Below are 25115 nucleotides of genomic sequence, written 5' to 3'. Positions count from 1 at the left end.
AGCCTTATATAAATCTCATTCTTTATTGTTATGGGTCATTTCCTCTTCTTTTATTTAATTTTTTTCCTCGTTTTCTTTTGTACTGTTGTTGTTTGTATTGGAAGGCTTGCTTCAAAGCTTATTATTGTATTGCTAAAAATATTTGTAAAATTACTTACAATTAAAAAATCACCCACTTGACTCCACGTCACGACTCCGCCCACACTGCATTCCTTCGTGAAAATGTTTTTTTTTTTTTATCATTGTCAAATATTGCTATTTATAAGGCTGTCTAATAACCCATTGAAAAGCATTTACAAGACTCTTTTACGTTATAAGTAGACTAAACGCGACCTGTATCCTACTACCGCGAAGGCTTAGCTTATAGTTATTTCTTAGCTCATGCTAACGTTGCCTGGTAACCTTCCTGGAGCGTCTAGTCACGTAATCATTCAATATTCATAAGCCACGCCCCGCGACTCCCTGATTCGCCATATGACTAACGCTCGCTACCAAAACCCGCCCTGAGCCAATCAGCTACGGCTACTTATCGAACGCCACGGCGCGTAATTAATATTCATAAGCTACGCTTTCGCCGTAGTAGGGTTTGTAAATACGCCGCGTCTCACTGTCATGCGCAACGGTGGCACTGCCATGTTGGATCGAAAGCTCGGTGGTGCACAAGAGTTCAGATGAAAGTTTCGAGTCTCAAGACGACATTGGATAAGCAAACGAGGATCGCGTTTTATTTCTAGAACACAAGACCTCTCTCAACCCACCCCCGGCCGAAACACACAGGCTCGATTATGAGCCGAGCTGCGGTGATCAGAGATCAATGAGCGCATATATTCTGTTGAACACTTCCTGATCACAAGTTCACACCATCGGATTGTCAAAAATGAGCGGTCCACCTTTAAACAGGAGGCCTACGAGCAATGCTGGTTCCATTCTTCTCACCCACCAAGAAAACGAAGTGCTCTTCAACCATCTGGGCAGGAAATGCACCGTAAGTTCTCCAGCATTTGCTTGATTCCTTTGCCAGGTAGTGTTGTTCAGTCATGCTGTGGGATGTTATCGACTAATGATTCCACTGGAATGTAACAGAATACAGACATGCACTGTATCTAGTTCACAAGTTTAACACGTGCATCTATCTGTCTGACAATGTTAATGGTGTTTCTGTATAAAGAATGCGTTCAGAGTTTCAGGTGAGCTTGTGTGAGAGAGAGGGGGGTTTCACACTTTGCGAAGCAAATATGATGACCTCGTCCCTAAAATATAATGACAGCTATTAATTTTGATGTCCCAGACCAGATAAATGAGTCGTGCACCTTTGCATCAGTAGTTCATCTTGGTAGGTGAACTTGATTAGGAGTTTTAATCATATTGGCACATGCCTTTCTGTTCCTCTCACAGCTTGATTTATTGACCTGCGTTTATGACAGATGAATCCCGTCACCTGACAGCACCTCTTAACTCTTCCTCCTCCTCTGGCTGTAGCCCTGCTTTCCAATACAAGACACTGTATATTTATATTATATTTCCTATGTGTGCAGTGACCATAAACCAGGTTTTCATGACTGAGATTCATATGAGGAAACTGTTGTCATTGGTGTGTCTGCTTAAACTGTCAGCAATGTAACCAATTATTCAAGATTGGGAGGAGCAAATGGAAAAGACGAACATTGGCTGATATAGTGCAATTTTATGCACATTTATCTAATTTTACACAATATTTACTGTAGAATATTAGTACATAATTGACAGACAATCTCAAAATAACTATACACTAGGCAAAATAATCAGCCGTGGTGATTATGTGTTTATGGGTCAAAGATGAGGCATTGCATTTTGGTCTCTTTATCAATTAAAATTTACAAAAGTGATTTTATATACATAAAAGTATACTAAAGTGTCTACTTTAATGTTTCAAATAACATTTGTGAAAATAAAATGTGAAAATGTGTGAAATAATGTTCCACTGTCATTAATTTTAACAAATTTATGTAAAAATAAAACATAAATAAATGGGAAAAATATATAAAAATGAATCGTACAGATTCTGACAAGTATACTTATTAAATATATGAAAGTAAAATTGCAACAATACATTTTAAATGATTAAAAATAATCATAAAAATAAACAGGACACATATAAAAGTATGCTATGTTAAACTTTAAAAAATAAATGGTGCTTGAAAACCACATTTTTATCTTTGACCCTTATTCATCATAAGTTTTGCTTTAATATTATGCAGCGCTAGGTAATGTTATCTTTTGATGTCAAGTTTTTTAGTGCACTATGGACACGTTCCTTTATTGTTTTGTGTAATCAGATTTCCCTCGGGCTGTTACCCAAATTAGACTGGGGTTTTATTTGGGTAATGTTCAGTCCAGGTGTAGTCCAACGTCTCGTGCTGCTCTCGCTCACCTGTTCGTTTGTAGTTTTCTTTCTGTTTCCTCATTTCACTGCGTTACCTATTCTGTTCCTACACGAATGTTGTGTTCTTCAGGTAGCTTTCCTTTTCACATGAAGGCATACGGGTTTCCAAAGAGCCTCGTTCCTCTGTGCGAAACAGGAACTGGGTTTGAGTCGCCAGACTTGTCGCCCAAAATTCATAGTTTCTCTTGCATGACACGAGTCCTTGAATGCCTCACGTTCCAGGCGGAGTTGGATGGTGATGTTGCTTATCATATGTTTGCTATATCAGTGCATCCCAAAGGCTTAGTCACCTTTAAGTCTCTTTTATATTCAAACGGCGTGTTGTGGCATGATTTTTGAAGTGGGTGTGTTGTCCACATCTCTCTGAGGATTCAGTTCAAGTGCTGTGAATCACAGAACCATGAGTTTGTGACTTCAAACTTGTCCTTTTTTTGTTAGTATCCTGCCAGCGGGTTTGCTAGTTAGGGAGCTTTTGGAGTTCACACACTGACTGGAATCACAGCGTTTAGTTTTAAACAGGATCGCTTGGTCAGCCCACCGTGAGGATGTGGTCCGGTGGGCCTCTGTAATTTTTCTGCTGTTGCTGGCAGTATGTGGTTCAGAATGTGGGGGGTTGGAGAACCAGTCCATCCTCTCAGGTAGTTCCTGCTGGCTGAGTTTCTGTTGTTTTTGGTTGTTTGAACTGTGAGGAAAGCTGCAAATCTCCAGAAAGCCCTTTCTTGAGTGTGTTATGCATGATTATAGCAAGGTCATAGATTCTTCAGCTTTGACCCTTAATGTTATCCTCGCCTTGGTCAGCTGTGTGAGTTTTCAGATGTCCGGTGCTGATACATAAGAGTGAGTGGCTGATGGACAAAATAATGGCTTTACATGTTTGTAGAATTGTAAAATTCTCCCCATGAAGTTGACTTATAGTGCTAGTTACAAAGTAATAATTAGTTTTTTGCTGTTTATTTAATTCTTTTTAGCACTTATTATTTATTTGGCCTGGGGATGTTGAGTTTGAGTAATTTTAGATCAAGGTATCTCTCTCCCACTTCGCTTCCTGTCAGCTCTGATCTGTCCTGTCATCATAAAGGCGAAAATTCCAAAAATAAGTCTTTAAAAAAAATAAGATCAGGGCTTTTTGATGCAAAAATAATTAATCCCTTCCTAAAGTATAATGACAGCTATATAAAAATGCATGTATTTATTTATTTAGACTGAATTTATCTGTTTAGTCAGATACAATTTATTAATTTTTGTAGTACTATTCAAACGTTTTTTTGCATTTCAGAGTTATAGTAAAATGTAAAGCAATGTGTGGGAATTATGTAGTGATGTATGGAGTTGATGTATAATTATGTAGTTATATAATTTTATTTTAAAATATTATAATCTTGTTTCTTAATAATTTTTCATTAGTTTTATATTATTTTTCAATTTGAGATGTATGTTTGAAACACCACCAAGGCTGCATTTATTTGATCATAAATACTATAAAAACAGTAATATTATGAAAAAGTATTACAAATTTTAATATATTATAAAATGTAATTTATTCCTGTGATGCAAAGCATTTTCAGCATCATTACTTGTCACATGTTCCTTTAGAAACCATTTGCTGCTTAAGATAAATTTCAAGATTCTTTAATGAAAAGAGAGTTCAAAAGAACAGCATTTATCGGAAATTTGAAAAATGTGTAACATTTTATGTCTTCAATGTCGCTTTTGATCAGTTTAACACCTCCTTGCTGAATAAAAGTACTTGTTTCTTTCAAAAAATAGCAGCATTGGCAGCAAACAATGCCTCTTTTCTTTGATGTCATCAGCGTGCATGCATGAGTACATTTACATGACGTCACCAGATTTCGTCCAGAGGGTGAATTTCCGCTAGCTGCAGCTAATGAGCGATAAGTTGCAAGATAACTTATCGGGTTCAGATGGATGCGCCTGACTTTGAGTAATGACTGATATGAACTGATAATAGATGGCAGCTTCATTCAGCCAATGAGAGCGCAGAAGCCCCTCTCGCTGTGTGTGTGATTCTGCTCCTCTAGCTTTTATCCTGTTGTTAATGGAAGCTTTGAGTGTGTCTGTAACAGCTTCAGCAGGGTGTTCAGCGTGTGGCGTGGCTGCATTCCTGACCGGGATCCTGGCAGGCCGTCTGGCTTTGCTGGTCCGCTCTCTGCTTATGTAAATCATCTGGCCCGTCCTGAGAATGGATGCTGATCGTTAATTCCCGAAAGTGGCTGTTTGGCGAGGACGTCTCGTCTTCATGCATATTGCAGCTATTCACTTAAAAGTGCTGCTTGGAAGTTTGCGATTACATCACATGTCACGAACGCAGTTTTTAGGAGTAGCTTGACGGTCCTTTGTGTCTTTTTGCTCAATATTGACTAGCTCTTTTGTTCTGATTCCTCTCAGCTGGTTCATCTCAGGTCAGACGGTTGATTTGTAAACTCAGCCGTTTAATTAGATGCATGTGTTGTATCAACTCGGGTGTATCCTTGTTTTTCCTCAAAGGCGATATATTGTGGATTTTGACTGTCCAGACCTTTTAGTAAAACTAAACTGCAAAAACGAGGGCATTCTGTGGACGCTTATTTCTGACACAAAAAAAAGTTAGAAAGATCATTGCGACTTTTCTCACAATTTTGATTTTATTTTTCATAATTCTACGTTTGTTTCACAATTCTGAGAAGAAAATTCACAATTGTGAGAGAAAGCAATTACCTTAATCACTTTTATTTTATTCCGTAAGCAAAAATGAAAAAGGTAGTTACGACTTATCTCAATTTTTTATTTTTTTTACTTAGACATGCAAGTTGTTAGATTGGAATTGTGAAAGGTAAACTCACAATTCTGAGAAGAAAAGCCTGAAATGTGACAGTCAAAAAAAAATTTTTTTTTTTTTTTTTTTTCAGTTCAGTTTTTTTTCACAGTTGAATCTTAACATCAGACAATTCTGACTTTTCTTGCAATGCTGAGAAAAAAACGTAAAATTTTTTGCGAGATATAAACAATTATAACAATATAAACAAAGAGTCGATAATATGGTCGCAATTACCTTTTTATTTTCTATCATTTACATTTAGTCATTTGGCAGACGCTTTTATTCAAAGCGACTTACAATTAATCATATTTTATACCTTATTACATTAAAAAATTCAATATTGCAACTTTTTATTTAACAACTGACTTTTATTTCTTCCAATTCTGAGTCTATATTTCACAATAATTCTGCACTAGTTTTCTCAGAATTATTGTGAGATATAATATAATTTATTTTATTTCAGAAATAATTTGCATGTCATTCAGAAAATGTACAGTTATTAATGTCACAATCATAATATATAGTGAAAAATATCTTGTAGATGTTTTAGGTCCTTTTTGTTGCATGCTGGACTTAATTCTCTCATTCTGTGTAATGTAAAAATTATCTATGATTATACAGTCATGGCCAAAAATATCGGCACCCTTGGTAAATATGATTAAAGACGGCTGTGAAAATTAATCTGCATTGTTAATCCTTTTGATCTTTTATTTAAAAAATTCACAAAAGTCTAACCTTTCATTGGATAATAGGAATTTAAAATGGGGGAATATCATTATGAAATAAATGTTTTTCTCTTGATTTGTCTGAGAGAGTGTCTCATTCACTGGCATTGTGACCGGCAGCTTCGTGAGGAGACTGTCAAAGGTCCTGGGCCGCTTTCCATGAGCGCTGTCGTCCTCGCTCACATCTGTCATGAGGTGTTTGCTCTGTGAATGACACTGCGCTATTATAATGTCCTCTACAGAGTGACCGCCGTATGTCTGGAGCTGTTAAACGCTATAGTTTGTGGCATTCTTATGGCATTAAAGCTTTCTTTAAAATTGACCACTTTATGGCACATGCACTAATAAACCAAAAATTACCAGTGTTTATTTTTGGAAATGCATCATGACTTTTATTTTATTTTAGTGAAAATCTTTCTGAAAATCATACACGGGTGTCTGTTTTCACAGTAGGTTAACGTGACCTACATATAGCAGGTGCAAAATGGAGTTTCATTTACAGATTTGTTTTAATTCTTCCATTTTCTTTTGCGTCTGCAGAGTTTGTCTTCAGCAGTGGTGCAGGTCTATGGAGCCGACAGAAACTCATCCTGGGTGAAGAAGTGCTGTGGGGTGGCCTGTCTGGTGAAAGACAACCTTCAGAGATCTTACTTTATCAGGGTGATCGATGTGAAAGTAAGTCAACAGACGCTCCATGTGGGTCAGATGCTTTTTTTGAGACATCTGTGCACTTTTCATTGAACTTGGTTGTTTTAATTTGGAGCCAAACATATGGTTTAGCACAATAACATGAACTTTTCTTAAAATATATATCAGTTATATTCATGTATATTTTATATATATTCAAATGCATTTTATTTTGTTAAAAAATATAGAAATAAAATGTATCCTTTAATATTAAAATGTTTATTATTGTTTTATTTATTCCAATGTATTTTATTTGTTTATCTTATTTTATGAATATATTTAATATATAAATAAAAGATTCTTTGACATTAAAACAAATTACTTACATTCATTTATATGTTATTTATATATTGTTTAATTTGTTCATAAAATTAAGAAATAATATAAATAAACTATATTTGGTTATAGGTAAAATAATTGTATTTTTTTTATGAATAGCTTAATATATAAACGCATTCAAATTTTATTTTATGAATAAATTGAATAATATTTAAATAAAATATATCTTTATTAAACCTTATGATTTATTTTTATATTAATATATTATTTTTATAATATTTTATTAATTCTATGAATAAATTAAATGCTATATAAATACAATCTATATTCATATAAATAAAATAATATCAAATTTCACATATGGAAGTCATGTTTTTCTTAGTGTTGAGTAAAGGGCTTCTTTTTCTGCTTTGACAGGACGGAAGACAATTGTTTGATCAAGAGCTCTACAACAACTTTTCACTAAACTGCTCCAGGCCATACTTTATCACATTTGCTGGAGATGTAAGTACACTCTCCTACATTCCCTTTGTGTTTTTCAAGCAATCGTGCTATGCTTGCATTTCCCCTCAGCAGCCCGTAAGGTACGTGCCGTCATGGACCCAGACTGATAAAGCTAGAGTTAAAATCAACGTAAACATGAAACTGAATCCATTTGCTTCGGTCTTATAATGCATGCATTCATCCATATCCTCAAAAAAGTTTGTCTTCATGATACTTCATTAATGTAAATGTAAACTTTTTTCTTTTTTTTTCATTTAATATTGTTTTACTCTAATATGTGCTACATTTAAAAAAAGCAAATGTCATTTTTGTGTGTATTTTTTTTAAGATTTAAGTTTATAAGTGCAGGGGTTTTATCTGATTGAATGACTCTTCTGAATCATCTATGTTTTGATTTATGGTTAATGTCTGTCTGGAGTGTTATATAAAGCATGTTTAATGTGTGTTTATCCTCAGACATGCCAGATTGGACTCAATTTTGCCAATGAGGAGGAAGCCAGGCGATTCAAGACTGCAGCCAATGAAGTTCTGAATAGAAAAGGGAGGAAAACCGGTAAATACAGCAAATCAGCCTGTTTCTGTCCTTCACTTCACGACAGAGCTGTATCTCCATGTATTCTGCTGGAAAAACATCATCTGGTTTTCTTCTGACATGATTCAGTCGTTCCCTCTTGATCTACTTCTCTCACTCTTTCTTTAACATCCAGTGTTTTCTTCCTAACTAAGGCTCCTCATACAGTTTCTTCGGTCTGTTTGTGCCACGTCTTGCTCTTTGATGTCTCTGGGTCTGATTGTGTAGGTCTGCTTCTGATTAGCTCCGCTCTTTAACCACTTCCTCTCTTTGTGTCGACTGACTCAGCATCTTTTCCGGGGACAAAGAGAGGATTGTCTTTTCCCGTACGTTTCCGACTAATAATAAACGAACAACTTCTCTGATCTTTCCTACACCACTAGATCTCACCTTCTTACTCTTTCACTAATAAACCTCATAATTTATATTGCGCAGTGTTGAATTTAGTAGTAATGTCATCTTAATTTTGTCTTGCAGAAAAAAGACGTGACCCACCTAATGGTAGGTTGTTTACTAATGGAATTATATAAACGTTAATTCTGTCGAGAATAAACTTTAACAAGACTGAAAAAGTTAATCAGTTTTACTTGAGTCGATGATATGGGTTTCTTAATACAGAACAAATGTTAAATAATCAGGTAGATGATATACATGCATGCATACGCACGCACACAAATACACACATATAAATTCTGGTAATGCTTTACAATAAGGTTTGTTTGTTTACATGAACTAAGAATGAATAATACTTCTACAGCCTTTATTCATCTTAATGTTAATTTCAGCATTTACTAATGCATTATTCAAATTTTGAAGTAACATGAGGTTTCGCCAAATCATCCAGATAAAGGCAGATAAACCGGATTTATTTATTTTTTTGACTCTTTTGGGTGTGTGAAGGTGCTGTTAACACCCAAAAGTGGATCATCGAGTGACTGTAGGTGATTCATGTATATGTGACCTCGTGACCTGACATCCGTTTGCTGTCTGTGGATAAGCAACGCAACAAATTTTAGCCATGTAGTTAATCTGTTTGAGGGGATTTTTTCTGCTGGTTATATGAATTTACTAGTTTGTCAGCGATTTTGTGCCCCTTTAGTCGCCTAGTATTGACATCAGTCTCAGGTGATTAGCGCCCCCTGTCTGTGTGGAGGGTTTCTCATTGGTGTTGAATTGTAGTGTGTCCTTATCATACCGTGCTTAGAAGAACCCAAGGGATTTTCAGCAGCTTATTGCTGGCTTTAACGGTTATGTAAAATCCAGCGGTGGTGTATAATGTGCTGGGATTAAAAAGAGGCGGGACTTCATGGCTGGCTGCAGCCTTCAAATGCTGGCAGAGAAAAGCAAGAGCAGTCCTGCACCGTGGACATTCACATGTGTTCGGAGATGATGTTCTGCACCACCTTTTTGTCCGCGCCGACTGACGAGATACTAGATGGGGCTTCGGATTTGGGAGGCTGCCTGGCTCCCCTTCAGTGCCTGGTACTCCCGCAGGACGAGCTGTACGGTCCGTTCTCAGACCCCGCAGCTAACCTGCGGCACAGCGAGCGCAGCTGTGTGGTGATGGGTAAAATCCTCCTGAACGTGGGTTTAGGGGGTGGAGACATTGCCAGATGCTGTAGCCCGTTGTTTTTACTCGCGCCCGCTTACAGTGTCGAGCGAGAGAATGCAGGTAGGTTGTAACCTGAGATGTTTCATGAAGGTTCTCTGAAGACTTCTTTTTGGTTGGACGAGGTGCTTTATTGGCCAGTTTAGTCTTAAAGTTTATTGTGTTCAGTGCATTTAAGAAAAGTGAGCCCTTGATTATCGTAGCCAGTTTTTGCCATGGAAAAAAAAAAAAAAAATGTGATTGCAAAGTTTATAAGTTTCTGTGATTGCAAAGAGATATAAACTCAGAATTCTGACTTGTTTTTCTCAATTCAGTTTTTTTGTCTTGTAATTAATTTTTTTTTCTCAGAATTATGAGTTTACATCTCGCTATTGAATTTTTTGTTCTGGGAATTTTGAGTTTGCATCATTCAATTGGCTTTTTTTCTTCAAATTCTGAGTTTACATCTCGCAATTTTGACTTGTTTCCACCATGCTATCAAATTTTTATATAATTTTTTTTCTTGTAAATTAGTTTCTCAATTCAGACTTTTCTTCTCAAAATTGCAAGTATTCTGAAATATAAACTCAGAGAAAAAAAATTATAATTGCAAGATAAACAAAATTATGAGAATAAAACTCAGAATTGTGAGATTAAAAAGTCGTAATTTTTATTTTTTTTCCATACATGACAGAAATTAGCTTCTAAATTTTTATCACAATTATTAATGCATAATTTAAAAATGAATTTGATTGTGACTGTTTCAGGACCATCAGGACCTACAGGACCAACACTTCCAATGGCAACGGTGGATATAAAGAACCCCGAAATCAACATTCAGCGTTCTCAAAATAACACTCAAATGAACAACATCAACCTCCACAGCAACTTCAACAGAAAAGACAAAGGCAAAGGCAAGAGCAAGAAGAAGAAAATATCCAAAGCTGAAATCGGCACCCCAAGCAATTTCCGGTGAGTTTACTTTTATGTTCAGACCAACGTGGTTTCACATTTCCCTTTCTAGCATTGTTGGCTTTGACCAGGTACTGCATACATGTCCGTTATCAAATCAGAGTTCCTGTTAGATTCCTGGACGATCGCTTTGTACGTTGTAATGGAAAGTGTAATCGGATGGACACTTGTTTTTAATCTCATGTAATGTATCCCAGACGTGGATAATCTGGCCGTTGTATTCCAGGAGTCATGTTAAAGTCAGATGAGACTTCCTTAAACATGTTCACTGATGTACAAAAATCTCCGTCTTATCTTTATTTGCTTAATGCATTTACAGTTTCTGAGCTGTTTGGTTCATGTTTCTTTAATAAAATATTTTTGGTTTTTCCAGGCACGTTGGGCATGTCGGCTGGGACCCAAACACAGGCTTTGATGTGAGTTTTTTTTGCCACTACATGTTTACATTTAATGCATGTTTTCATAAAGCACATTTATTTACATGTTTTCATCATTTTCTGGGTCAGAGGTCACGTAAGGGTATGATTCACAATTGCAAGTCATCTCTTACACAATGTAATTGGAGGGGCTGTATCTTTATAATCCAAAACAATCATTCTCCCAAAAATCAAGGATCATATTTCAGGCGTTGCGCTGGGAGTGCGTATTAGATCTGTGTGGCTCCAGTTTTTCATTTCAACTCCCCTGAATGAGATTACATAAAGGGGATTTATTGGAGGTTACGGTGTGATTGCACTGGTGGACTGTCTGCAGGAGCAATTTTTCATTATCAGAGGAAAGAATTATTAAGCCCTATGCAGCACATTCATCTGTTTCTGCCTTTTAAGAATATTCTGAAATATTGTGGCCCCCAAAAATCTTAAGATATCTTAAATGTCATGTTTAAAAGATGTCTGAATCTCACTGTTACATAAGAAATGAGCAAACTGAGATATTTATTTATCATTCATGCAAAACATTTCACAAGAAGAAATTTATTAGGCTTTCAGTGATTTAAAAAAATAGATATACTGTTCAAAATGAAGACAAAAATGATCTGGTTATTTCTAGTTACTGGAATACACAATTGCTCAAAAGTTTGGGGTCAGTAGGAGTTTAAATATTTTTTAAAAGTCTTTTCTGCTCACCAAGGCTGCGTTTATTTGATAAAAAATACATTAAAAACAGTAATATTGTGAAATATTATTACAATTTAATAACTTTCTATTTGAATGTTTTAAAATGTATTATTTCTGTGATGCAAAGTCGAATTTTCAGCATCATTACTCCAGTCTTCAGTGTCACATGATTCTTCAGAAATCAATATAATATGCTGATTTGCTGCCTAAGAATTTTTTTATTTTTGTAACCCTTTTTTTTCAGGATTCTTTGAAAAATAGAAAGCTCAAAAGAACAGCATTAATTTGAAATAGTGAAGACATTTATAATATTATAAAATAATTCGGTCACTTTTGATCAGTTTAATGCATCCTTGCTGAATAGAAGTATTAATTTATTTTGAAAAATCTTACTGACCTCAAACTTTTGTATGTCCATAGTTAATATAGTGATCTACAATAAGGAATACTGCGCCGCAAGAAGCAGAAGTTCATTCTAATTTTAATTTGATCTGTGTTCAGATGATTTCCTCTCGTTTGTTAACTTGCGTGTGTCTTTTCTCAGGTGAATAATCTGGACCCAGACCTAAAGCACCTGTTTGACATGTGTGGCATCTCTGAGGCCCAGCTCAAAGACAAAGAGACGTCTAAAGACATCTACGAATTCATTGAGAAGATAGGAGGAGTAGAGGCTGTCAAAAATGAACTACGACGACAAGGTGAGTCCACTTATCAGGTGTTTGAAAAATCTGATATTATAATTACTCTAAGTAATGTTTAAATAATTTGTCCTTCAGGACCTTCGAGGTGTTGTGGTAGGTTACTTCCCCCTTTTGCGTGAGTCTGCAGTGATAAAAAAAGAACGGCCAATCAGTTTTGTGCCTCGAAAATAGGCTCACTGCAGTGGCCCAATCAGAAGGCTTGCATCTGAACTGCTGTTACTTAAAGACTGCTGTGGGCTGATGTTGTGTGTGTGTCTTTATAGAAAGTACTTGTAGTGCTTCAAGTCAGAACCAGAGTTGGAGTCAAGACCTTAAAACACACCAAAACTAGACCTCCAAATTCCCACATCCACACTGAAAACAAATGTAAGCCACTGTAATACAATCTTGACGCCTCAACCACAAGATCAACACTCCAGCTCTGATCAGATGTTTGAAGAACATCTTTTCTGTCTTACTCACTGCTCACATCTGTGACTTTCCCCAGTTCAACGTATTCTTCAGCGTCAGCATTTGTCTTAGCACTGGTTTACTGGAATAAGTTCAGCTGTGAGCAGCAGCTAGAAGGAACACATGTGAAGCTGCTACAGCTGCTTCCTCTGTCCTGTGATTAATTTAAGAACCCTAGAGTTAAACTTCTAAGTTGGGTTTGACCATACATACAGGTGACTGTAATACAAGTAAACGGATAAAAATTTGGAGTTAGTAATTTTTTTTTCTTAAGAAATTAATATTGTTGTTCAAGAATGCTTTAAATTGATCAATAGTGACAGTGAAGACATTTATAATTAATGCTGTTCTTTTTAACTTTCTATTCAGCAAACAGTTTTTTTGGGGGGGATAAAATAATATATAAATAATATATGAAGCAGCACAACTGCTTTCAACAGTGATGATAAAATGTTTCTTGAGCAGCGAATCAGCATATTAGAATGATTTCTGAAGGATAATGTGACTGAATAAATTAAGATTTAAAATATATATTAACAATAGTTGTAATTGTGAGCATAAAATGCTTCTTTCAAGAACAAATATTGAATATCACAACATATACATTTTTTGCTTTAAATATAACAGAATAATAATTTTTCTGTTCAATAGCCATGTATTATTTTTGTAAGGTGATTTTATTTTCTAATCTAATGTTTATTAGGAGCTTAAAGGACTCGAAACCAGAAGATAAAATTATTCATTAATTATAAATTTTCCTCTCATTCTTTCCTGATATTTTATTTTAAAAACCTTCAAAATAGTAAAACTTAAAATAAATCGGATCTGGTTCTGATTCGGAATTTGCTGTTGCTCAGCAACTGTGAACAACATAAACAGCAGCATGCATGTCTTAAAGCAACACTATGATATATACAATAAATAATGTCTCTAAACTTATTTCAGTGGTAGAACAACTCTTAGCCGGACGAATTCTACTGCTGCTGCAACCTGAGCAGCCTCCTATTGGCTAAAAGCACTCTCTGTAAGTTTGGCGTTCAGGTCGGTACACACAGCCCCACCCATTCCCTCCCAGCGAAGGAGTGCGACCTGCCTTACGGCATACGTTACATATTTCACTCGTAGCCTGGGTGGAGTTAGCCAACAGCTAACTATACGATGAAACGATCTGATATGCAAGTCTCAAAGCCAACACGATGGCAGAGCCAGCAAAGAAACCAGAGGGGGTTTTGTCGTAGGAAGCGAAGAAAAAGAGAGAGTGATCGGACACGAGCCCGAACACGAATCAATAGCGATCGATATTATTCAAAGAAAGAGGCTCTGTTACTTCACAGCCTTATAAACTTATGACAATGTCCGATGTATAGGCTATTATGGACATTATGGCTACATGATTGTGCGGACAACATTTTATTCTATTATAAAAAATTACATCCTTTGCAAACAGAGTTACATACGAACCATAGTGTTCAATTCTGGAGTAACAATAAATAAAACTATGTAATGATATTTGTGGAACATAGTGTAACACACACATTCTTTACGTGGATTGTGCTGCCCTCGGGGAAGCTTATACAATTGTGCTTACCGTGAGCAAATCTTCCATGGTGTTGCTTTAATAGCAACTTTATCCTCCTCTCCATGTTTTCAAACATGCCACGCTCAGGATTTTAACATTAATCTATTTTTAAGATATGATTACCGTAACGCAGCATTCTGTTGTCTTTCTGCAGCACCTCCACCTCCACCTCCACTATCCAGAGGAGGACCACCACCTCCTCCACCTCCCCACAACTCCGGTCCTCCTCCACCTCCTCCCTCCAGAGGCCGAGGAGCGCCACCTCCACCGCCGCCATCAAGAGTGCCCACCTCCGCTCCTCCTCCACCTCCTCCCTCCCGACCAGGTATAGCTGCACCTCCACCTCCTCCCCCCAGCAGAGGACCCGGGTCAGCTCCCCCGCCACCTCCTCCACCCCAACCTGCCTCCTTTTCTCCTCCGGCCCCTCCACCTCCTCCTCCATCTTCAATGAGCGCGGCACCACCGCCTCCTCCTCCAGGACCCCCTCCTCCCGCACCTCCTCCACTACCGGACGGGGATTCAGGGGAGGTGCAGGGGGGTAAATCTGCACTCCTGGACCAAATTCGAGAAGGGGCACAGCTGAAGAAAGTAGACCAAAACAACAGGCAGCCCGTGTCCGGTGGTGGCCGTAACGCACTCTTAGACCAAATACGACAGGGCATTCAGCTTAAAAACGTGAGTAGAGTGCTTTTCTTTTCTTTTCTTTTTTAACCATTGAGAAATGTCGGAAACAAATGTTTGCAAAATATTTGGGAGGAGAAAATTTGTGTGGTGCATAATCATCATATCATGAATACAAATGTGTGAATAAAACAGTACCTGACACACTTGTGCACTTTTTTTTTTTTTTACTTATAAATAAATAAATATATATATATTTAACAAAATATAAAAAAAAAATGTATTCAGCAAGGATGCATTTAATTGATCAAAAGTGACCGTTAAGACATTTAAAATGCTACAAAAGATTCTAATTTTGAATAAATGCAGTTTCATCAGTTTTCACAAACATATTGAGCAGCACAACTTGTTCAACTCTTTCAACATTGATGATAATAAATATCATTTTTCTTAAGAAATCATAAGAAATGTTTCTTGAGCGGCAAATCAGTATATTAGAATGATTCTGAAGGATCATGTGACACTGAAGACTGGAGTAATGATGCTGAAAATTCAGCTTTGGATCACCGCAATCGATTACATTTTAAAGTGTTTTCAAATATAAAAGTTATTTTAAATTGTAATAATATTTCACAATATTACAGTTTTTACTGTATTTTTAATCAAATAAATGCAGCCTTTGTGAGCAAAAGAGACTTTTAAAAAAATTCTACTGACCCTGAACTTTTGAACACTAGTCTATTACAGTAACCAGAAATAACTTTTTTTCTGTTTAGTGACAAGGCAAGTACCGGAGATTTTAAACTTAATTACAGTACTTGTCTTGTCGAGGAATCAGTGACATGTACTTGTTCAATTTAATTTATTTTTGTGTAGCAATTTTAAGTACAACATCTCTCACTACTTCAGTTCCATAGTGAAAATAATTCTTGATTCACTTTTTTCGGCCCCAGTCCATCATAAGAACTGTGGTGCATGCAGGTGAATAAAACCATTCTGATCATGTGACATTTTCAGGTACCGGACACTCCAGACTCTGCTCCACCCACTCCTGACCCCTCCTCTGGGATCGTGGGGGCGCTGATGGAGGTCATGCAGAAGAGGAGCAAAGCGATCCACTCTTCAGGTGTGTGCTGACCTGAGCTTTATGACAATTACAGTCAAACTCATTTAGGATTGTGTTACGAGTTCTTTCTTGATAAAGTGCCCCTATTTTGGTTTTGGGAGTCCCCAACAACATTGACATGTATCAAAAAACAGGTCAAAAAACACTTTCATTGTCTTTATAATATGCATTTATGTTTACCTTCCTTGCTCAACGACTCCCAAACGATTCGCTCAACGATTAATTTTTCCAAATCCGCCAAATTTTCCCAGGTCTGCGCGCGCAACAATATGCTAATGTTTCATGTTGACGTCAACATGAAACGGCTTGGAATTCGTTTTAAAAATTATTCAGAGTGGACTCTTTCTTTTGAGAGACGATGACTTTATACACGGTGCACTTTCAGATTTAAAACCTTGCAGGATGTTTTCATTCACTTAGAGCTGTGTTGCACACTGCATGAAAGGTCATTATCAAAAATCCATAATAGGGGCACTTTAAAAAATGTAACGTTCAATCTGTGCTTTTGTAGGTGAAGATGAGGATGATGATGACGATGTAGATTTTGAGGATGAAGATGAGTGGGAAGACTGATGACCAGGGCTGCCCAAAAGAATTAAGACACTACATTGCTCTTGTCTTTATAAAATTGTAATGTAAATGGATGACTAATTTGTTGTACATTTTTGTTGCCTTCATGCTTTTTTTTTTTTTTTTTTTTTTTTTTTATTAATCTGTGCAATACCTCATTTAATCTGTAAAGGTTTGTCATGCATCTCCTGTAAAGGTTTTATTTCCCTCTCCTGGATTCACGTGCAATTTTACATCAAGTTTTCTTGATTTGTAGAGATGAATGTTGTTGGGTCTTTTGTTTAGTTTTTTCTTTGTCATTCTTTAAACAAACATCGACTCTAAGGAACAAGATGAGCATGTCTATTAATATGGCGACTTAAAGCAAGAACACTATTTTCATACTTTTCTCTTACCTTTTCGTATTCAGAACATAGTTTAGCGCTGTTATTTTCTTAAAACCCATATTTAGCCCCATTGCTGATTTGTAAATTTGCTCCGAGTTTGAGTCGGTTTCTATTTTTGCACGAATCAAAAAGAAAAAAGTGGGGAAATGGCACATTACAGCGGTTATGTTTACACATCTTGTGCTATAGCTACTATGTCAAGAGGACTCTCCTTAACATTAGATGTGAGAAACACTACAGATATTAGAAATAAACCTGTTTGCATATGATAGTTACTGACATTACTACAAATTTCACGGGCACTTTTTTTGTTTTTTGTTTTTTCTGTTGGTCAGATATGGTTCATATCGAAATTTAATGTTCATGTATGCCATTGAAAAAAATATAATTCTCAAATATTTTACTAAAAATGCACTGTGATGCTGTACTAATTCAAAAAGAGTGGCTCCGGCTCGCCTGGCGGTCCGTAGTGGGTCGGATCATATACTTTCACTGTTTTCAACTGTTATAGAGAAATTCAAATATATTTTTCAGTTTTCATCCTTCGTTCAAACAGGGTTGCTTTGCATTGAGACTTGAAGCCTTTGAAATGAGGTTGAAAAAGAATTATTAAAATTGTACACTCAAATAAATGTTAATATTTACAGAACCTTTATGCATTTAGTTGTTTTAATTGATTTAATTTGTGAAACCATACTGTAATGTGACTAAAACCTTGGAATCCAGTTTTCCAAGTAAGTGATTCATAACATTTCCTTGAGTGAATAAATCAAAGTCTTAACTAGCCCTATACCACAAATTAAGGCCTTAAAACAGGTCATAAAACAGAGCAGAAAGTCTTTATTTTCTTGGCATAAAATGTTGCATGCACTGCAAAAAAATAAAAATAATAACAGTAATAGTATTTGTCATTTTTCAGTACAAATATCTAAACGTTTAAATCAAGATAAAATTTCTTGAGATACAAATGAAGTCTTGTTTTCTGGAAAATGTAACAAAATTAACCCTTTTGCGTCAACAAAAAAAAGTTGCACATAGGTGGACAAAAATGGCCGTGTCAAAAAAGGGAGCACAGAACTAAGTTTGGTCTCATTTTAAAGAGATTATTGTTGAAGTAAAAAAAAAAAAAAAAGTTGAATAAGTGAAACCAAAGAAAAGTTATACAGGTTTAAGTTAATGAAAATTATTTCTGAACAATATTTTAAAGTATATATTTTATGAAACATGTTGAACTACTAGAAAATCAAAGCCATAAATCTAAACATGTTGTGTTCCAAATTTGAGGTTGATATCTCAAAAAATGAGCTTTCAGTATAATTTAGTTTGGGCGCAGTACCAAATTTTCCCCATTAGATGCCAGCAAAACTCCGCTGTTGCACACAGTGGTTGGATTTGTTATTTGCAGTAGAGTTTTTCTCTCTCAAATATTACAAGAACACACAATTTATTAATTTTTTTTTATGACACATACAAACCACACTCTGACATCCACACCTACTCAATTATAGCTGCATTATTTATCCAATTGGCTCTATAATATGCAGAAGCAGAAAACAGGAATAAAGCGAGTATTTGCTTTATAGACCAAACCTGAAAAAATGGCACCATCTGGTAAAAACAATTGTAAATAAATTTGAAGTCTTGCCAACAGAATGAAAGCCTATTAACAAAAATTGCATTATTTTACAGTTAAACAGCACTGCGATTAAAAATAGCCGTTTCAATGAGGACATTTTTGACCAAAAGGTCCTGAGAGGAGCTATTTTTTGTACCTAGTGCAAAATAAATGTATTAAAGGAAATGGGGGTGAAATAGAAAAATTCCAATAAAAATACACATCTGTGCCAAAATGTATGCAGCTGCCAATAACACAAGCAAAATTATCAGAAAAAAAAAACTGAAAAGGACAAAAATGTCCAAAAGGTCACACAAGGGTTAAATGAGTTTGTTTAAAACGAGAACAATCTTGTTTGAGAAGGTAATTTCTGGCCCCATTGGCAGATACCTAATTATGATTAATTTATTTCTTGAATTTTATTGCATTTGTTTCTTTACTGGTGTAAAAAGGTTTGTAAAAGTCTTAAATTTACCTTCAGAAACCTTGCAAAGTAAACTTAACCATTGTTACTAATCATAAAATCATGCTAGATACAAAGTTAATACTGGATTATTCTTTTTAAAGCCTGCAGCCTGATATGGTATTACTTTGGTTTAGCTGGGCAGCTGATTGCATCTGACAGTTTTTGTTCTTTTTTTTAGAGCTCTAAAGTTATTTGGCCGACATTAAGCATGCAAATCAACGGATTGATTTCTCTGTCATACGAAATAATATTGTTTCAGAATGGACTGGATCATTGTCCTTTTTCTTTTTTTTTTTTAAGTGTGTGCAAATGTCAGTTCAGGTAAGTGCAATGCATTTTAAGGAAATGGTTTAAGGAAGTGTTTTAGTTTTTAATTTCTGTGCTTCCTTCGTAACCTGTTTAACAATTTACATTTTGTCCTTGTGTCCTCATGTCATCAGAAGTTTCATGCATCTGTTAGAAGTTGTTAATGTTCATATATGAGCCACTCTTTGCCTGAACTTGCTGCTGTTCCTGCCGCTGCTGCTAAAAACATGTCTCCTTTCACGGTGAACAGCTGCGGAGTGGATTTAGTCCCAGGGAACTTTTCCAAAATATACAAACATACAGGGTCCGGATTAAGAGACTGGGATATTCATACAACTAATACTCTCCAGTTCCAGGAAAGTCATTTTAGCCCTGCTTTTGCTTATAGGAAGCTTATCTTCTGATCTTTGCAACTGTTTTGGTAAGTAGTGCTAAACATACTGTATGGCAGAGATAATGGTGCACTCATTATTTCAACCGATTATTGAATTAATGACATTTAATAATTTTAAATCAAATCAAATATTTACATTTATACAGACATGAAGTAGTGTTAAAAATCATTAACAAGGCAAACTAGAGTTTTCATTTAAAAACAAGAAAGTACAATCACAACAACAGCAGAAACTACCACTATTACTAATATAATAATAAAAAAATGTATGCAGATATCAAATATCCAGGCCATTTCCAAAACAGAAAACCCTGTTGTTTTAAATGAAACATGCCCCTTTTGTGATCAAGTGCACATTTACAGAATTTGCATGTACTGTTGTCTTCAAACATTCTCTTCAAACTCCCCAAACACCTGCATTAACCAGAATTGTTCTGCAGGTTGGTGTGATTCTGAGAAAAGCACACAATATCTGTATTTACAGATGTTTATGCAGATGATGGTCTGGAGATGGGCTTCCTGTTCAGTCTTATAGCCTGGTTACCGAAGATACTTGGGAACCTCCACCTGCCAAGAATTAAAAGGTCAGATCCCCCATTTTCTCTAGTGTATTCACTGTTCAACTATTATGAATTAGATCATTGTGACCTTATTTATTGCGTATTAATAAAACATTATCTGTGATCAGAAATACAATCAAGACAAGCGTTCTGGTTTATCTTGTTTACCTATATTAGAGTCCTGTTTACTCAAACGGTTTTCCATTTTCCATCTGTCTTATCACCATCTGTCTTATCAAGACGTGCAAAATGGTCTCTATATATAGCAACATTAAGTGTGAGGAATTTGTGGGGTCAGGATGCCTCATCTGAGGGTAATGCTGAATTTTCCACTGCCGCAGTAAACAGAAACTCTGGATGAGTTTTGTTTTTTGTATAATTTTTTGCATTTCCCCACATCTATTCTTCTATCATAGTGACCACAGTATTTAAAGAACGCATCTACTATAGGTCGGATTGCGACACGTCGCATGTTACAAGCAGGTGTGGCAACAATGGGAGTTATTTCTGTTTAAAAAGAGGACAGACCTTTGTATATTGCATAACTCTCCAATGTCAAGATGCTTTTCACTGAATACCACATTGGTTTTGCTTACATTTTTTAACCTTATCATGTTAACAAAAAAAATTGATTGAAAAGTGGCTCTTTTCCAATACCTTGACAGCATAAGCTACATTTCCTTCCAAATTCTAAGCCAGCATTGCATTAATCTTTTATGAAGAAGGCAATTTGATGATGCATTGACAGGCTCAATGGAAAAAAAAATCCATCACAGAAATGTTTTTTTATCAACTTTGTCTTCCATTTTGTATGGAAGTTCTCGATCCAAGTTCTCTCAATACTGAAAAGTATTGTTAAAAATATTCAGTTTATTGAAAAATTTTATATTTTCTCTAATATGCATAAGCTTAGCAACATGCGAAACCTTTGAAATCAATCATGATTCTCTTGCGTGGATTGCGTAGGTCAGGGGAGTCCAAACCTGTTCCTGGAGGACCTAATGAGCTAATCAGACTCACTAGAAATTTCCAAGCAAATGTGTTGAAGCTGGTTAACTCTTAAGAATGTTGGCCCCTTTGAGAGCAGGATTGGACACCCCTTGCGGAAGTGCTATTTGTATGACACAAAAGGTTGCTGCCTTTGTGGAGTCTCACAAATCTGTCATTTGAGGTTCGCTTCAGGTGGCAAGCTGACTAAGAAGACAGCAAGAAAGCTTGCTAGGAGCTTGTTGGTCTTTACCAAGCTTCTCCAACCATGCTCCTGGAGAGCTACCGTCCTTCAGATTTCAGCTCCAACCCCAATCAAACACACCTGAACTAGCTAATCAAGGTGTTCAGGGTTACTTGATAATTACAGGCAGGAGTGTTGGAGCAGGACTGGAACTGGAGTCTGCAGGACGGTAGCTCTCCATAAGCAGGGTTGGAGATCCCTGGTGTCTACGATACTCACCCTTCTAAGATGTTTGAGGCTACTGCCTCTGATGGCGGCCATGAGTTCATCGTGAGCGCAGCATTGAGGTGTGGACGGTCTAGAGTTCTCTCTGTCATTGATGGGTCTCAAAGCGTTCTTCAGTTCCTTTAATATGCTGTCAGTCTCTGTTTGCTTTGCAGGCCCTTTTTTGCCCTTCTTAGGTTTAGATTTGGTGGAACTATGCTGCTGTTTCTTGGAAGTCCCCTCTTGCAGTTTGATGACTTCTGCAATCATTCTGGTTGGAGCCGCCTTCTCTGGGATGCAGGCCTTGGGTGGTGGAGGAAGAGGTGGTGGTGGGGGAGGTGGAGGTGGAGGAGCAGGGGGAGCATTCTTCTTTGCCATGTCAATGTGTGGTAACTTTGGAGATGACCATGGTGAACTCCGAGGGGAGCCGTAAGGAGAAGAGGCGGTCGTGCTTCTCTGAAGGGCGACTGTTCTTGGGTTTGTTGGCGTCGCTGCACCTCCTTGCTGTTGGCGCAGCTCCTGCATTCTCTTCTGTCTCTGGAAGTCTTGGTTGCGGGTGAGAATGGTCGTCATGCTTATACGAGGGCCTGGAAGGTCGAACTGGTAACCCAACTTTATCAGCGTTGTATTCTCCCTCAGTAACTTTACAATCTCCATTTCCACCTGACCTCCACAAATGTGCCTCTGATTGTGAAATCGCATTTCCGTAAGAGTACTGTTTCGCGTGAGGGCTTGCACCAGTGCCAGGATACCCTTTCCTGTAATAAAGTTGGACTCAATGTTAAGATTTGTGATGTTGCTGTTTTCTCTCAGCATCTTGGCAATGGCAAAAGCCACCTGGTCAACTGCATGTGTGTTGGCAAGGCTAACGAAACGTACGTGTGTGTTAGAACGCAAGGCTTCGGCAAATCGGATAAGTGTGTCTTGGGAGATGTTTTCAATGTTGTTGAGGTTGACCTCGGTGGTATCTGGATCATTGTTGAGGATCTTTTCCAGAACATCGTCCACCACAGTAGGGTTTCCTGACAAGCGACTGGGCTCCTGAGCTTGGACTTTTGGTTCATTCATCAGTGGAGAGTATCGTCTTACATGCTCTGCCTGTGTCTGATTGGACTGACCATTGGAAGACCAACACTGCTGAGGGTGAGTGGTGCAATCCAGTGTCGGTACCATTTTAGGACTGTTCTCTTCTTCATCTTCTTCCTCCTCCTCCTCCTCCTCCTCCTCATCTTCTTCCTCCTCCTCTTCTTCTTCCACATCCTCCTCTTCTGTTACCGGCTCCTCTGTTTCACTTTCCTCTTCTTGGTCTTCTTCAACTTCACAATATTTTTGTGTCTCTTTCTCACGTTCTTCAGCCTCATCTTTTTCATCCCCAGATACTTCAGTGTCACTCTCAGTCATGCATTCCTCCTCTTCCCTGCTGTCTTCATCTTTCTGGAATTGATAAAGTTATTGTTAAAACAACTTTGGTGCAATTGGTCCTCTTTCATGATGAGATATGGTTTTGACTTCTCATTGCTCTTTGAAAGACCCGTGGTGTCTCTCCACCTTCAAATCATTCCTTTACCCAGATTATAAAGGTTTGTAAACCATTTGTCTTTTTTTTTTTGCCAAAATTTACCAAATGGTAACTATTCTACAGTTCAAATCAAAATCTTAAAATATTGCAATTCTTGAGTTTAAATCATACACTCACAGCTTATCACTGGGGCAGCACCCTCAACAATTTGTCCCTATGATTACTTATCCCTAAAGTGTTCATAATACTACCATAAGAGTTATATTACTAAGGGTACATATTTCTTTTCTAAGGTACTAATATGCACTTATACTAATATGCTACACCTAAAAGCCTAAAAGTAAAATTTTTGCACTTTTTTCTGACAAGAGTAGGTAATGTTTGAGGTTGTCGATCACTGACCTGTCTAGGACTTGTGGATCCAGTCCTCTCCTCCTCCAACAGTTTTCGAGTCTCATTTTCCCAGTATTTCATCAGAGCTTCCCTGCTGAACGTTCCAGTGGGAGTTTTAGCTGTCTGATCTCTCTGTCGCAGTCCGATGGGAAGATTGTCATCTGGGTCAATATCAGCCAACTCCTTCTCTAGCTCCTGGAGCTCCTCGGCAGTCAGCGAGGCCAACAGCTCATCTTCATCTAAATCCTCGTACTTACTCAGTTCCCGCCGATAGCCGAATGTACTCATGGCCTCTCGGTAGTCTTCTCAGAGTCTTAAAGTCTTGGTTTTGTCTCAGAATTGGTGCATCAGATAGACGTCTGGGATCTTTCGAGTGGTGTAAGTGAGAGTGAGTGCTCATCTACTGCGGTGGGCAGCTGGAGGGGTCTTAAGAGCGGGATCAGAGAGACGTGGTACAAAGCCCCAGCCCATGATGCCGTTGCTTTTTTGGGAGGCAGGAGTCAATCAGACAGAGCTGCAAAAAGCATGTGAGCTCACGACATGGTCACAGCGAGGCCTGTCATTGAATGCTGACTGCATTCTTCATGTCCAAAATAAGCAGACAGACTCTGAGGAGATGGCTTAGAGAGAAATGGTAATGTCCTTATAATAGCAAGTTGTTTTTGCCAACAAGGTTGTAAATACTTACATTTTGAAGCACTTAAATAAGAAACACCTATTCTAAATGTCTGTGTATTTGTTTACTGGTGTCATACTGGTGCATTAAATGAAATCACAACTAGCTGCTGTCTTTAACGCTGCACATAACAGCTCGGTTTTGCTAAACTGTGCTAAATTGTAACATTAAAGGTACAATTTAGTGTTTGCTGACATAAATGGTATCCTCAATTCATTTTGTAGGTTAAGACTTGGACAACCCAGAATACTCTTAGGTGCTTTTAGTTTTTTCATATGTGCCAAAAATACCACATAGAGCTAAAGTAACACGTCACAGGCTAATAATGAGTGTCAGATTATCCCAAGAACTGTTATCAGCGTGGCATGAACCATAGTTAGGATTTTAAAAATGCTCTTCTCTCGTAGCCTTTTACTGGTTTTGTCTCGCTTTTGATGTCATCATCAGGATTAAAATTTGCTTTATTATTGTATTTATCAAAGCATACGTCATACCGTCAAATCCTCAGCTTGCCTAAAATTAGTGAATTTAAAGAGAGGCTAAAAGTTAATATGGTGTGGATATGAATGGATTTTGAAGTCCATAAACTCAAGTCAGGCCTGTGTGTGTAATGATCAGATTTGGATTTACTGTGAAC

General features: G+C 37.1%; 2 protein-coding genes across 4 annotated transcripts; one reads left to right on the top strand and one right to left on the bottom strand.

The window, feature by feature from the left end:
* The first annotated feature begins 554 nt into the window (after window positions 1-554).
* On the top strand, window positions 555-17988 carry LOC306861530 (actin nucleation-promoting factor WASL-like). 3 transcript variants are annotated; one of them, XM_079403834.1, is made up of 11 exons: window positions 555-985; window positions 6503-6637; window positions 7346-7432; window positions 7889-7985; window positions 8481-8504; window positions 10359-10563; window positions 10937-10979; window positions 12226-12379; window positions 14566-15086; window positions 16050-16158; window positions 16670-17988. In XM_079403834.1, exons 1-11 carry the CDS (start codon window positions 878-880, stop codon window positions 16729-16731), a joined length of 1545 nt encoding a protein of 514 aa, XP_079259960.1. In that variant the 5' UTR covers window positions 555-877; the 3' UTR covers window positions 16732-17988. The 3 variants fall into 3 exon arrangements, with proteins under 3 accessions (XP_079259960.1, XP_079259961.1, XP_079259962.1); XM_079403835.1 differs by lacking the exon at window positions 8481-8504 and having other exon boundaries at window positions 574-985; XM_079403836.1 differs by lacking the exons at window positions 555-985; window positions 6503-6637; window positions 7346-7432; window positions 7889-7985; window positions 8481-8504 and adding an exon at window positions 9280-9675.
* On the bottom strand, window positions 17935-24420 carry LOC306861529 (leiomodin-2-like). Its single transcript, XM_079403833.1, has 3 exons — window positions 23812-24420; window positions 21906-23324; window positions 17935-20462 (listed from the first exon to the last, which is right to left on the bottom strand). Exons 1-3 carry the CDS (start codon window positions 24088-24090, stop codon window positions 20436-20438), a joined length of 1725 nt encoding a protein of 574 aa, XP_079259959.1. The 5' UTR covers window positions 24091-24420; the 3' UTR covers window positions 17935-20435.
* Between the last annotated feature and the right edge of the window lie 695 nt (window positions 24421-25115).

This window comes from Barbus barbus (genome assembly GCF_936440315.1).
Source record: "Barbus barbus genome assembly, chromosome: 42".
Lineage (NCBI taxonomy): Eukaryota > Metazoa > Chordata > Actinopteri > Cypriniformes > Cyprinidae > Barbus > Barbus barbus.
This window is presented reverse-complemented; position numbering and strand designations above follow the sequence as displayed.